This window comes from Stegodyphus dumicola, chromosome 2 (assembly GCF_044657685.1).
Source record: "Stegodyphus dumicola isolate Sdum_Otavi_A_Nest chromosome 2, ASM4465768v1".
NCBI classification, from domain to species: Eukaryota; Metazoa; Arthropoda; class Arachnida; order Araneae; family Eresidae; genus Stegodyphus; species Stegodyphus dumicola.
The window spans coordinates 78661814-78677004 of NC_140769.1; the positions used below are offsets into that span (position 1 = coordinate 78661814).

The 15191-nt window shown below is 32.8% G+C and overlaps 1 protein-coding gene across 5 annotated transcripts in view; it reads left to right on the forward strand.

Annotated features, from left to right (window-relative positions):
- The window catches only part of RnrL (Ribonucleoside diphosphate reductase large subunit), a 219775-nt gene that overhangs the window by 109897 nt on the left and 94687 nt on the right, over positions 1-15191 (forward strand). For 4 of the 5 annotated variants that reach the window (XM_085810790.1, XM_085810792.1, XM_085810789.1 and 1 more), the window contains 2 exons: positions 2715-2774; positions 4989-5028. In XM_085810790.1, coding sequence (XP_085666916.1) covers positions 2715-2774; positions 4989-5028 — 100 coding nt within the window. Of the gene's footprint in view, positions 1-1816; positions 2022-2714; positions 2775-4988; positions 5029-15191 lie in introns of those variants that run through there. The other variant, XM_085810793.1, reaches the window with a different exon arrangement.

Below are 15191 nucleotides of genomic sequence, written 5' to 3' on the forward strand. Positions count from 1 at the left end.
ATGCCGAAACGTGATTTCACAAATGAATTCATTTCTCATGAATGTGTGTTCATGTTCACGACAAAGGATGGATGGACAAAAAGGGTGCAAAAGTGCGGATAAAAAATGTTGGGGAAATGCATCCTGTTTCCTTAAAGAATCCAGAAAGTCGTTTAGTTTGGGGCATGTTCAGATTCCATCTAATGGATAATATGAAGAAATTGTTGAAAAACATAGTCATAACACTATAGCACTATGACTCCAGGTGAATGCCATTAGTTCACATTCCTTTAGATGCGTGTATCAATAAACGATTCAAAGAACATTTAAGATGATAGTGGAATATGTGGATGTTAGGAGGTGAAAAATCATTTATGAAAAGAGGTCAGATACATAATACCAGTCTAGAAATAGTGTATGAGTGGATTATAAAAAGTGGAATGAAATTAATTCTGACATAATTCAAAAGTCATTTAAAAAATGTAGTATATCTAACAATCTAAATGGAGCAGAAGATAATTATTTATTTATGGATTAGAGAACAGTGATGGTGAAGATGAAACAGAATTTATTGATGTGCCCAAAGACATAATGGAAAATGAATGTGACGATGTGTGTTTTCATGTTATGCAATAGTGAAAGTTTTTAAGTTCTCATAAGGTATACCATTTCTTTTAAATCATTTAGGTACAATTAGAAATCTAATTTTTCAATGCTCATCTTTTTCCTTATTTTTAAGTCTTCTCATTTTCATATCCAGCCTATAATGTACAACCATAAATTTGGATCTTATTTTTTGTATTCAAAATGTGTGCCATACACCAAAATGTATGGTAACTATTCCAGGGTTCGTAGCGGTCCTTACAAGTGCTTATAAGTCCTTATATTTGAAAATAAAATATAAAGGCCCTTATAGGTGCTTACTTTTGCTTTAAAGCCCTTATTTTTTTGTTTTTAGTGCTTATTTTTTGCTTTTAGTGCTTTCTTTTAATGAACGCGCATTTTTCCCCATACCAAAGCAGTAACTAAATAAACAACTTTTCTTCCTTATATGGAACGTCAGATGGTGAATCATACTCCCGGAAATAGCTTTTCCCCCTTTCTCCTGCATTAACGTAACCTATGGTGCGTGCGAGAGTACAGACAGGTGCACATCGTTTTATTGATCAAAGAATTGCGAAAACCGTAGAAAATTCCGGTACATTTGGTATTCCTCCCACCCAAATACTACACATGTTTGAATTTCTATCAAGATTTTAATAGTTTGCATTCTTGTTCCACGTGGTCAGTTCATATTTGTGTTTATTATGATCGTTATGCTTATATTATGAGCATATGTATGAATATTTATAATAATATAGTTGCAGTGTTGAATAAACTTCCAAAAATGGGTTTATTTTTACACAGATTAGCTTTCTAAGGAATAATATTCGGAATGGCTTAAATTAAAGGAAAGTAATCGAATAGTCAAATCCCCCTCCCAATACATTATACAGTACGGAGGTTGGGAGGTTCTCCCCTTTCTCCGCAAAATGTCTGATGTTGAAGCAGAATTGAATAGGACTAAAAGTTTTGCGGTCTACCCAACCCAAGCGAAGAATGATTCTATTCCAGAAATTTAATGCAGTATGTTCAAAATTAGAATCAAAAACACCCCAGATTAGTAAGTCTCTTTCGTTTCCTTTATTTAGTTCTTTATTCTCCGAATACCAGCAGCTGTTGATTCCGATTGCGTAATATCACGTACGGAAGAATTATGCCGCACGTATGGCGCAATAACGTTTGCAGTATTTTGCAGAGATAATTAATTTTGATGTTCAGTTTGAGATTTATTTATGAACACTTAAAAGACTTTTACTGTGCTTTCTAAGCAGAATATTTCTCAGTTCCGTTGGTCTATTTTTATATGATGCACATATCGAAATGTCAAAATCATTTATTTAGCCGAGAAATCTAAAGAACGGCTGCAATCTTCCCCCCCTCTCCTCTTTTTCCAGTTACGCTCGACTATACGGAATATTCGGCAATTTCTGAGTATGCGGGTTAGTTAAGCTTTTACTGTTAAAAGATGACTGACTGCATGAAGCAATTTCCCGTCTCCTGATTTCAGAAATGTTCCTCTTTTTTACTTAAATTACTTTGCTTGGAGTATATGTTAAGGGAAAGCTGTTATGCAATGAAAATTTAGAAAATGTTCAGAATTTTGATTTAAGTTAAATTATTTAAACATTAATATGAATGGAAAAATAAATTGTATTTATTATTAGGTGCCAAGCGAATACAATTAATATGGCTTATTATTATTTGTTTTCTATATTTTGAACTGAAATTTCATCATTAAATCTTGTAATATAGTTTAGTTCTGCATAGTTTTTTTTTCTCTTATTGTAAACTAATTCTGTAAATTGAACTGTCATTTAAAATTTTAAAAAAAAAAAAAAAGTTAATTGTTTTCCATGGTTGAGGTAATGCTCATTCTCTTAATAAATATTGCATTTCTCATATTTTAAATTGCAAGCCTAATTTTTCTTTTAAGGTTATGCAGTTGTGTATAATGTAATTAGACAGGTGCTTATTTTTTTAACTAAAATGTGGCTACGAACCCTGTATTCAATCTATTCAATTTATTCATTATGTAATTAAATGAAACTTTTGAATCCAAATTTACTCTGATATCTTTGTGCTTTTTACTGACTTAACTGTATTGTATATCTTTGTGCTCTTTTTAATTTCAGAAATTGAATTCTACTATAATTTATGATAGAGATTTTAGCTACAATTATTTTGGATTTAAGGTAAGCCTTTTAATTTGTGTTGTTTTGTTAGTGTTAGTCATTGATTATAAATAACTTAAAAAATCTTTTATTAATGTAAAAGGAATTGCTATTTATCGGTAACATTCTGATTTCCCCATAATCAATAAAAGTGGTTCTATAAGTATATTTTTTGATTATTTGTTACTTACAAGTTACTATTTATGATATTGTCATAAAATCTCTTATTCAAAAAAATATATACTGTTTAAAATAGATTATTACTGCAAATATTTTTCAGTATGTTTGTGCATTCCCTCACCATGTGGTTACTCCATTAAAAACATGATTAATGCAGGGTGTTTTAAAAATCTTTATATTAATCAATTTTATTTATGCTGTTAAAAACTCAGCTTTGTTCTAAAAACTTATTGTTTGATTGAAATCATTTACATGTATAACTTAATATCTGCAAAATTACCTTCAATTATTCTGAAGTTGCATCCTCTAAAATAATATTTGCTGCCCCCCTCTCTTTTTTATTTTATTTTTTTTTATATTTATTTTTTTTTTTAAATTTCTGAACATTATTTTTATGTCATATTTTTTAGTATATAATTCAATGGAAAGCTATTAACACATTTTGAACTATATACTATTTGCACTTCTTGTGAACACTGTTGTGGTTTTAATTGTTGTACTGTTTCTAATTTAATATGAATAATGCAACAAATAAACTTTTAAAGAATTTAAATTTCTTCTTTATGTAATTTTTTGTGATTTATATTTTTTAAATGCTGTCAGAGTCTGAAATATATACAATGATGGGGGGAAAATAATCCTAACACCAAGAAAAAATTATTGTATAGTAATGAAATTTCAACAGTGCATTTGTCTAGGTAACATACTTAATAGATTATTAAAGTTTCAAAACCGCAGGTTAATGCTGGCACGAGAAGAGCCGTTTCAAATGCGAAATGCTGATACATTGATAACCGGTGTAAACTGCTAGAATTTTGAATGCAAGCAAGCAAACGCATATCCATTCTGTTGTACAGATGTCAGTTTGTGGGACGGAGTTCCATACCTATTGCACTTGGTCAGTCAGTACAGGGACGTCTAATGTTGGCTGTGGAAGACATTGGAGTTGTCCAATGATGTCCATACATGCTCGACTGGAGAAAGATCTGGTGGTCTAGTAGGCCAAGTTAATATGTCAACATTCTGTAGAGCATGTTAGGTTACAACAGTGTATGAGGGCATTATCCTGCTAGAAAACATCCTCTTGAATGCTGTTCATGAGTGGCAGCAGAATCACCAGACTAGTGTTCAAATTTTCGTTCAGGGCGTGTGGGACAAGAAGAGTGCTCCTGCTGTCATATGAAATTTCTCCCCAGTCCATAACTCCAAATTTAGGTCCAGTGTGTTTAGAATGCAGACAGGTTGGTTGCAGGCACTCACCTGGCCTCCTTCTAACCAACACACAGCCATCACTGGCACCAAGGCGGAACTGGCTTTCATCAGAAAGCAGAACAGATTTCCACTCCGCCCTCCAATGAGCTCTAGCTTGACGCCACTGATGTCGCAAATGGCAATGGTTTGGAGTCAGTGAAATACACACTACAGAGCATCTAGCTCGGAGATGTCCTTTAAGTAATAGATTTATAACAGTTCATTGTGTCACTGTGGTGCCAACTGCAGCTTGAATTTCTGCTGCTGACGCAGTATGATGCACCACAACTATACACTGAACATGACGATCTTTCTTCTCAGTGGCCGTGCGGAACCCAGTTTTCTTGAGCCGGTACCTTTCCTTGACTACTGCTGCCAACATCCATGCACAATGGATACATTCCTGTCAAGTCTTTCTGCAATATGGCAGAAAGAAAAATCTGCCTCCGCATAGCCCTATTACATGACCTTCTCCGAACTCACTGAGCTGTTGATAATGGTTTCTTTGTCTTCTTAAAGGCATTCTTGATTAATATCAACTCAATATGTCAAATCTCAATGATAAATAATGCTCACAAACTTTACAGTGCATATTTAAAGCAAGCCTGATTTGCACATTCATAGTAAATGCATAGTAATAGCACAAAATTTGAATAGACATCATCTGTCAGAAGTATAAATATACCTACCAAATTTTGTTGATCTAACACAACTACTTGATGTTGGGATTCCCCCCCCCCAGATTTGTAATTTATAATATTCAAACAAATGAATGCCCATTTAATTGCTGCACTTTTATTTTAGACATTGGAGAGGTCTTATTTACTAAAAATAAATGGAAAAGGTAAGTACTTCTTTTTTACTTGCTTCATTGATTATATTCCTTCTCTATTATTGTTCGTATCTTATAAAAATTAGGAGAAATTCCGATTTTATTACTGTAGTGTCGCATCTGATCAGTATTTGTTCAACAGAATCAGTTGGTTTGTATAAAATTTAAACTGTGGTTCTGTAATAATCTTCATGCTTCAGAAATGTTTAAGAGTTTGTTTCTGTAATATAGTTATTCTTATATAAGCTGTTTTGTAATATGAATTTATTTTTAGTGTTGCACATTCTTCATTTGAGTTATGACACTGCATCAAATGAAAATCATCTTCATTGTTGATGAATGTGAAATATTATTAATTTTATATGTATTATGATGAAAAGTTTGGCTAATTCTTGGTGTTGAGAGATAGTTTAAAAAGGTTTGTTAGTGGTTTTGAAGGAAAATAATCCTTTTACATGTCATGTCAGATTTTAAATTTAAGTAGAGCAATTTGAAAATGTGGTATTCCTTTATAAATAATAATTATAATTAAGGTTTTCAGTTTGTTCTGTTTGTAAGTAACTGACTGAATTAACAACCATATTGCAGAAGAGTTTTTAATTCATTAACAGATTTCAGAATGGTCATTTAGTTCCTGGAGGAGGAGTTGTAAATAAGTTTTAGAACCGCTTTTGTAACTTACTTCACTTGTTTGATGTAACGTCACAAGAAATACAAGAATTTTATCGTGCCGAGAAGCACAGGAATGCATCTATCATCGGCATGAGCTTTATAGGTGACAGTATGGCTTTTCTGAGCTCTGTCCCAGTTTTTAAGTAGAATTCCCCAAAGAATGGATTTCATCAGGGGTCTCCCATCCCTTTTCTCCTACCACCAAGCCATGGAAAACACTTTTCAGCCTGCCACATATTTTATGTGTTGCCATGCCATAGAGGGATGAACTTAGAGAGAAGGATTCTCTAGAACAGGGGTTCTCAACCGGTGGTGCGTGTACCACTGGTGGTACGCAAAGAAGCAATGTTTTTTTAACTATTAAATTCAAAAATTAAAACCCCAACATCTTGATTGAGATTTTTTTCTCTAACACTTGTAAATTTATGCGATCTAACATTGTTCAAGAGTGGTGGTGACAGTAATACTTTGTAATGGTGGTATTAAAGGTTTTCAACTTTTGTTTAGATGTTACACGTTAGTCAAAAGGTTGAGAACCCAGTGTCTCTAATTACTATGCAAATCAAGATAGCTAAGAATTTCTTATATTGATAAATGCTATTTATACATTTTTGCTGTTTGTTATAACTTGATTATGTGAAACTGTCTTTTGTGATAAAGGAACTGAAAGCACAAATAAAATGTGGAAAAGTTAATTAAGGACAATGAAAAATGCAATAAATTGTCAAAAGTATGCAAAAACATACTAAAATAAGAAAAGTATCTGTAACACAAAACTGTGTGAGAACAGTTTTGCTGCTTAGTAGTTTTGCCCCCTACTTTATACAAGTAGAACTTTTGTGTACAGTGCGATTTGCCCGCATGGTGGTGCAGGCATCATCTTTTCAAAGCTCGCATTTTTTATTCAAAGATAGCAATTGCTTTTAAATTTTAATAGATTTAAATGGGTCATTGAGGCTTTGTAGAACAAACTTTGATTTTGTTTTCTTTTAGTGCTTTGATTCATTGTGAAACTTTTGTTTACAGTGTGTTTTGTTTCGTTACAATTTTGTATTACAGTTCTGAAAGTTTTGTTTAGGAATTACTATAGTAATTTGAATAAAATTACTATACTTCTATTAGCTTATGGAGAATAATTAATAACTGAGCTTTTCAAGTTTTATTTTATGTAGTTTACATTTTCAAATTTTCGTGTAATTTTGAAAATGATGGCAATAGTAGCAGGGTCTGTGGAAAGAAACAAGATATTGTTACGAGGATTATGATGTGGGACTTTGTATTTCACCCAGTTTTTAAAATATATCATACCAAGTTGAATTATTTATTACCTTGCATGCAGAAATTTCAAGATGTATAATGCATATGAAATATCAAGTTGTGGAAAATAAGTTTACTATTCATACAGCCTTTGAAAAAAGCCAGCATTAAAGATTAATGATAATTATGATTTTATCTATATGTGTGCAGGATATCAAAATATGAAGAAAAATTTGTTACCAAATTAATTAGAATGGTCCTTTAAATTGTAAATTTTAATTGCATTCAGCCTCTCTTCCAGGCTGCACATTGTACCATATTACATCATGCTTTCAGTACAGTAACCACAGTGTGAAATCTTTTGGCTAATTGCTGCTCAGGATTAATCCATTCCAGCACGCTACCTTTTAAAGTCGGAGTTTTGATTAAAAAAAAAAAAGGTAGTCAGTCTAATTAGGCCTAGAGGAGGACACAAGTAAAATTTTGTGAAGATAGCACTTATCGTTTTAATTCTGTGAGTGTGCCCAAAGTGGCACATTGATTGAATAGAGCTTCGAAAAGAGCATTTTTTGTTGTCAATGAACTGACTGATGAGATGCGGAGAAACAAAGAATACAGACTCATGGTTGCCCTAGATTATCGGTGAGCCCGGTCTGGGCACACCTAGAGTTCGCCGTTTGATTTTAGGCAAAATTTCAAGGTAAAATTTTAAAACTAATGTAGAATAAGGACATTAGCGTACAGCCAAAAAAATGACATAGAAATTTCTTTTCAAACAATTTCTTTTATACCCTAAAAAAATCTGGAAGATTTCATTGAAAAAAGAGGGTCTTAAAAAACTAAACATGGCTAAAATATATAGACTGGCTTGTGTTGAGCTGCCATCTACTATAAGTAAAGAAGGTTCAGAGTAACCTATAGAGTAACCTATAGTATAAGTCCTTTTTCATTCAATTTTTCTGTGCGTACAGAAGGAAATTTTTAGTTGTGTCCAAACCGGACACGCTGTGCTGCAAAGAGTTAAAACAAAAACCATCCAAGCTCATAAATGCTACTGCAGGTATTATGCATCTCTAGCAAAATATGTGTTTCTGAGTAATTGTTCCTGTTTAAAGTAAAAATGATGTTTTAACCATCAAACCACTTGCGATTTCTACACAGCAGTTTTTCTCAGCCATGATTAAAAAGTGAATTCGTTTCATCTTCCAGAAAAACTACATTATATATATATCTATACTTAATTTTGAGCCAATAAATGATTGTTTACACATTTTGATCTTAAGTATGATTTTCTTATAATTCCAGCAATAAAACAAAATAGACATTTTGGAAATCTGCTTTTTAAAATTTCTTGAACTGGGAAATAGCTAATGTTGTTGTTGGGGGTCTTAATGTTTATTGGAAATAATTTTAATCGTGATTTAGCATTAATTATTTCAGCGTACATGCAGTAATAACTTTGGTTAACTGATATCTGGTTGTAATGAAAATTTTCCAGGAAAAAACGTTCTTAATAAAGTTAGGGGGAAAAAACATGAAAGCAGTATCTTTAGTGTGGGTAATAATCATTATACAAATCTATAATTTTTTGCGTATGTTTCAGTAGTTCTTCAAAGCCTTTTGCCCAGAAACTTGGTGGCCGAAAGTCCAAAAACAGATAAACCTCATTTCAGACTTGCTGTGCAGAACGAAAGATGTAGCTGTAAGTCTGAAAGAAGGTAGAAGTCCAAAGAAGATATGTCAGGACCGTATTTGTGTTCTTGATAGTGATGGCTCACATTATGTATGCTGATAGTGAACTTGTACAAGGCATACGACTTCTACACAAAAACGCTCTTCCTATTCTTGAAATCTGCTATGTTCATTGAGGATTTTTTATTTATTAATGCTTGGCATAATGTACCACATGTGCCATTTAGACAGGATATTGGCTACTGATTTTGGTTATTGTACTGAAGAGTCTGGACTCGAATCCTACAGAAAGCATGGATGTTTGGAAATATATACATGCTTTCTCTGGCATGGATGCATTTATAGCATTATTACATATATGAGTTTATGGCATATTTACAATGTTATGCGGTATATTAAGAGTGCCTTCATGCTTTGAGCAGCATGAAGACACTTAGTAATGTACTGCAAGACAAAAGACCTCTCGAGTGACTTGGTGGTAGGGAGAGAAGGGTGGGAGATCCTGGGACCTGTCTTCCACTTTGTTGTCCTCCAAAATTGGGATGAAACTATTCAAAATCATACTGTTACATACTTATGATGCTCAAGGCTCGTGCCAATGACAGGTACAGCTTTGCACTCTTAGCCACAGTAAAATTCATGGGCTTGTTCTGATTACGTCAGAGAAGTAAGATTAGCCGCAGTAACAATGTAGTATAGTGGTTTCAAACTCAAATTGCATACAGGCTGAATCCACAGTTTGAAAAGAGCTGGTGGGCAGCACACACTTTTTTTAACAAAATGAGAGTGAATACATATGTGTGTATATCTAATACATACATATTATAAATATCCAAATGATCAGAAGGTTGTTGATGCATGTTCTTAATCTATTACACCAAGATATTTTACTGTACATTTATTTACAAGCCATATGCCACCTGGCATGTACATGATACACATATTCTGCTGCCTGGCATGTTAAATTGATACATCATACTAGTTTTCTGCCAACTGGCAGATATGATGCAATTATATCAATTAGCGATAATATGCCTGACATTTTTGGTGTGTCCGCTCCCTTTAGGTTCTATAACTAACTCTTTGTGCGGTGCCCCTCTGGCTACAAATCACTGAGGAGGCCAAAACACATATGCATACATATGAAACTCATATATATATATCACACTGTTTATATCACTAATATATGGATATCACCCTTTTATAACTTGATGTGATATGTGTGCGTTGTGTGTAAGTTTGTAATATGTGTGACAATTTAATTTCTTTTTAACAAGGTTTAATTGAAAATTTATTTGTATTTTTTATGATGCTTTTTTGTGCTTCCTCCTCCCACAAAATTGATAATCTTTTCCTTCTCTCCCTGGCTACAGTTATGAGATCTTTTCTTTCAGCTAATTTTCCCCCCATTTTCTTAGGTGCTTAATCCCATATCAAAATTCAAATTTATATTATTTTTCTATCTGAAATCTAAATTTTGGTACCTGCAAGAAATTTCTCGATTACACTAAACAATTCAAATGTATTAGCAGCTAAATGTTAAATTTTAAAACTGATATTTATTTCAAATAATTCCAATATAGTGAAAAGTCGTTAATCCGGACTCGTCGGGACTTCGGCGATTCCGGATTATAGATCATCAGTTTAAATCGCGTAAGATGGCATGCAGAAATTCTAAAATTAAAAATATGAAACCGTAATTTATGAACTAAAGAACAATTATGATCTAAAGGGTATCAAAATTTACAAAAAAAAAAAAAAGCTTAATATTTATTTGTTTACTTTATTAAACATTTCTTTAAATGTAAGTTGTTTAAGTTGCTTCGTTTTATGTGATAATACTTTCTCTTTAATTCTATAAACAGACATAATTTTTTGTTCAGTTACAAAGTTCCGCTGTTCAAGTCCCGTTAATTGCTGTGCCGAGAATACCGACTAACTTGTCAATCGAAATTTTTTCGTTTTCACTAACCTCTCTGTCACATTCTTCATGTCTTTATCCATTTTTTGCAGCAATTCCACTTTTTGTTTGATGGACATCGAAACATACTTTCGTTTTGTACGATCCTTTGGGAGCTCCAGATTCGGAAATTCTATTTGACATAATCGAAAGTTCAAGTTTACTTTTATAGTATTGCTCTTACAGTCTGCAAAAAATAATAAGCCGGATCCAATTCGAAAATTAAGGAACAACGCAATCATCAACATTAACTGAAATAGTTAATTAGATAATTTTAGCTTATACTGTTCGTTATACATAAAACGCGCACGCGAAAACGTATTCTGCGCTTGCGCACACGCAAATGCGCAGTCGTAAGAGGTCTTACGCGCACGCGTAAACGCCTATGCGCATGTGTCAACACGGCGCATACGCAGAAAGTTTTTAGCTTTGAGGTCCGGATTATGGGTGTCCGAATTAATGAGTTTTGACGGTATGTTGAATGAACCCTCCAAGTGGCCGAGCGGTATATATATGTTCAACCAAAATTGTGCTCTAAGCGGCCAGCAAGCATATATACGTCTAACCAGAATTCTCTTCTAAGCGCCCAGCAAGCATATATACGGCCAATCAATATCTTGCTTTAAGCGGCCAGCAAGCATATATACGCTCGCGTTAGGATTTCTTTCCCCCAGCAATTTCGACGGGAGTGATTGCACTAATAGGCTCCCTGCTGGGAAGGGTTTCGCTTTTCTGAAATTTAGCTTGTTATTTTGGGGTTGCTGCACATAGCTGTTGAGTCGCCAAAAATCTATGTTTTGTTCGAATTTTTAATACTGCTATCGAATTAGCCAAGACAGCAGAAATACTTTAACACGTACTGAAAGTAAAAATGGAATTTATTTCTTCATCTAATATCTAAAATGGAGAATAAAAATAATTGAATAATAACCGATCTTCAACTAAAATCTGGTTTGACAGTTTGAAGCTAATATATAAATCCAGAGTACTTATTCAAAGTTCCTATTATTTAATTAGAATCGAATATCCGCAACACAATAAGTTGAACAGAATCATTAAAATAAATTTCAAAATGTTAATGATTTCAAGTACCTTAACATTTAATGAAGATTTGTTTTAATAGAAGCATTTTGGTATAGTATTGAAAATTTATATATACAAGAGATGTTTTAATGACAGACTTTTGACAGCATAAGACTGATATTAACGTTATAAACATAGAAACATCTTTATTTTCGGAAATACTAGAATAATAAACATGTTACAAGAATTTTAAATAATCGTAAGCTTTAAACTGATACTCGTTGAAACCAGGATTGACGTCACAGCAGGAACGGCAGAATTAAAAGGCGGGAAAATTTTTAGAATTTAGAAAAACATTGAGCAGCAAAATTTAGGGATGGCAAAAATTTTGGAATTTAGGTAATACACAAGGCAGAGGCATTTAGAAGCTGAAAATGTTTTTTAATTTAGTAATGCACCGGAAAGCAAAATTTAAAACCTTCAAAAGTTACGCCGATCGACAAAATGCCTAGTACCGGCCATGGTTGCAACGCCTCAACGTATGCTATCATATGTTAGAGGTTCTGAACTTTATTAAGTAAGCAAAGTGATTTTTAAAAGTAAACGAGTAATAAAATAAATATTACCATTCTTTTCTATACAACTTTTCCTTAACTTCATTTATTATTATACCAATACCAGCTACTTATGGATCTTTCACTACATATTTTAAAGGCGATAGCTGAATTCATCTCCCGCAATATAATGAACATATATTTAAATAGCTTATTGTTTCGTATATGTTTGGGAAAATAGACTAATTTTCATAACAGCAATCTTACAAATAATAAGCAATTTAAATCCGAATAAAAAATTTTATTATTCCAAAGGGCGTTAGCCCAGAAGGGCTATTAATTTCGTTTTGGCATTTTGCGTTGATTCACTTTTCAAACTGTTGCCATCAAATATTACAGCCCTGTATTATATTTAAAGAAATTAAATAATGAAGAATCTTCATAAATGTATGTATGTTTCTCGCATTGTGATAAAACAACAGTACTTAGAGCCATCAGATTTTGAATAAATCTTCCACCAAATATGGCCATCCGGAAGCCCTGATTTGGAATTTGTTTTATTATCGATTTCATATTTTGGAACACTAAGGGATTCTTGATAAACAAACTCAACGATTTCAAAGTGAGCAATGACAATATTGTACGGGGGGGGGGGAGAATTATCTCCAACGCTCGAGACTGTGTTTCGGAAATTCTAATGATACACTCATTTTAAAATGATTTTGTGATATTGCTGTTGAATTGAATTCTATGGTTTAAGTGCGAAGAACATGATATTTAATAAATGAAAGTAACACCTAAAACCTTAAAATTGGGTGTAATGTAAAATCTGAAAGTTTTCAGATTTTATTTATTTTTTCTTCTCATAAAACTGCAGTTGTGACGTGAATACCAGCAATTTTTCCTACAAAGTCTCTCTATAAAGATGTCTACCTCAAGATAAATAGCTTTTCCGTGCATTTCTATTTGACTTTATCAAATCTGTCTATAAACACAGACATCTAGTGATTATCTAAACAGTATAAAAACGTAGTCGTTTAATATTTATGCGTAAAAAAATTTTATACATATTTTATTACAGTGTATTGTAAAAAGTGTTGCTTCAACACTGTCATAGAGCAGTGAATGAGAAGAAAAAAAAAGAGCTTCTCACTTTCCATACAGCTGTTAACAGGATTTTGTTTTCAAACAGAGAACGAAATTTTCAGAGGATGAAATATGTCGAAAGAAATTAAGGATGTTACCGCAATTTCGGTTTGCGCATTTTAAAAAATCCATACAATATGCACAAATCTATAACAATCACTTGAATGATTTTTAATACCCAATTTAGAAAACAGACCTGATATTTGATCAATATGCTTTCAGTTTTATCTTCTTCTCGGTATTAATAGATTGAATACGTAATTCAATTAAACTTTTCCTTGAAAGCATCAATTTCATTTGTAAATGTTTTGCAATACTAAATACTAATATTATAAAAATTCCCAGCCTTAGTAAAAGGCCAACCACTGGCAGAGTGAATAAGACTACTGTAATTGTGTTAAGCCGGCGTTAAAATCCCAGAGAATGAGGTGGCTACTTAGTCGTTTTTGTATTTTTTTCCCCATGAGCAATGCGAACACGAACTAGTTGCCCTTAAAAAATCCTCCTCGTATGCTATATCAGGTGCGCTGCGAACTCGGGAAAGTTTATGTTCTTTCATTATAGTTAATTAAAAAAGCAACCAAACCCAATAATACTGTTTATGGATGTTTCAGAAGTTATTCAAGACTTAAAGAAACATACTACTTGTTCCTTTCGTAAGCGTTACTAGAAAAGAATTTTTGATAGGATTAAATTAGATCAAGAAAATTGCAATCTATTGGCTTAAAGAAAAAAAATTAATTCCAAATTATCATGCATTTCAACATGTTATGGACAAATCTTTAATTAAAAAATACGTATTTATAACAAAAACAAGATCAAAAGAGGAAAATTTTTCAATTTGATTGTGAAGAAGTAGAAAAATGCAGTAAATTTTTCGTATGCTTTAAGAATTCTTCAATTTCATAGTATCGACCCAGCGGTAATGTCGCTGAACTGGTAGTTTGACCTAGGTTGAAATCCTAGTGAACGGGTGGACTGCATGGGAGTTTTAATGGTTTCTTTTTCTGTAGCGTGAATATGAGATATTTTCCTTTCAGAAGTCTTCATGAAAGCATCCTTGTTCATAGGCAGATAGTTTTAGTCTCTTAGTTAAGAAGAATCGTAGGTTACCTCACTTGCGTAAACAAACGAAAGTGAGTTCTCGCTCTATATTGGCTCTTATAGACTTTTGCATTGATTTAAGTTTAATGTAAATTTGAACATGACTGTAAAATTGATTTTTTTACATCACAAATATTATTAAATTTATATAGCATAATCATTGATACGCAAGTGAGCTAACCTGTTCTTTTACGGACTTTGAATCATTACGGCTTTTGATGCTGCAGATGTGAAAAATGTACAATTCTCTTTGCCGGGATTCGAACCCTAAAGCTCTCGAATACGCGTTGAGTATGCTTCTAATTACACCGCGATGGATTACGTAAAGGAGGGGGAAAATACCTTATTAATTAAACTAACTATCATAGTGTCCAAACTCTGCTATTCTATTCTAAGCAAGGCATTGAAGAAAGTTGCTCTGCAGTAACTCTTATTCTCGAAGTAAAGGAAAAACAAACTACTGAAATATTATATCCTTTGATTGTAATCAATTTTGAATTTTCCTCATTTGAAAATATAGTTCTTTTAAAGAATTTTTAAAGACGCAGTCCTCTAAATTTTAAATTGGATTTGTCCACGTCGTGACTGTTTTCATCTTATTGACAAAAACAAATCCCTGCAAACTACCTGTGAAGGTAACGCCAAACCTTTCCCTTCTAACTCTTGAAATTTATGCCTAATGCAAGAACCGACGAATAACAGCAAAGTAAACCCGAACTGACATTCACTCTATGATTTATCTAAGTCAGCTACACATTCCTCTTCTC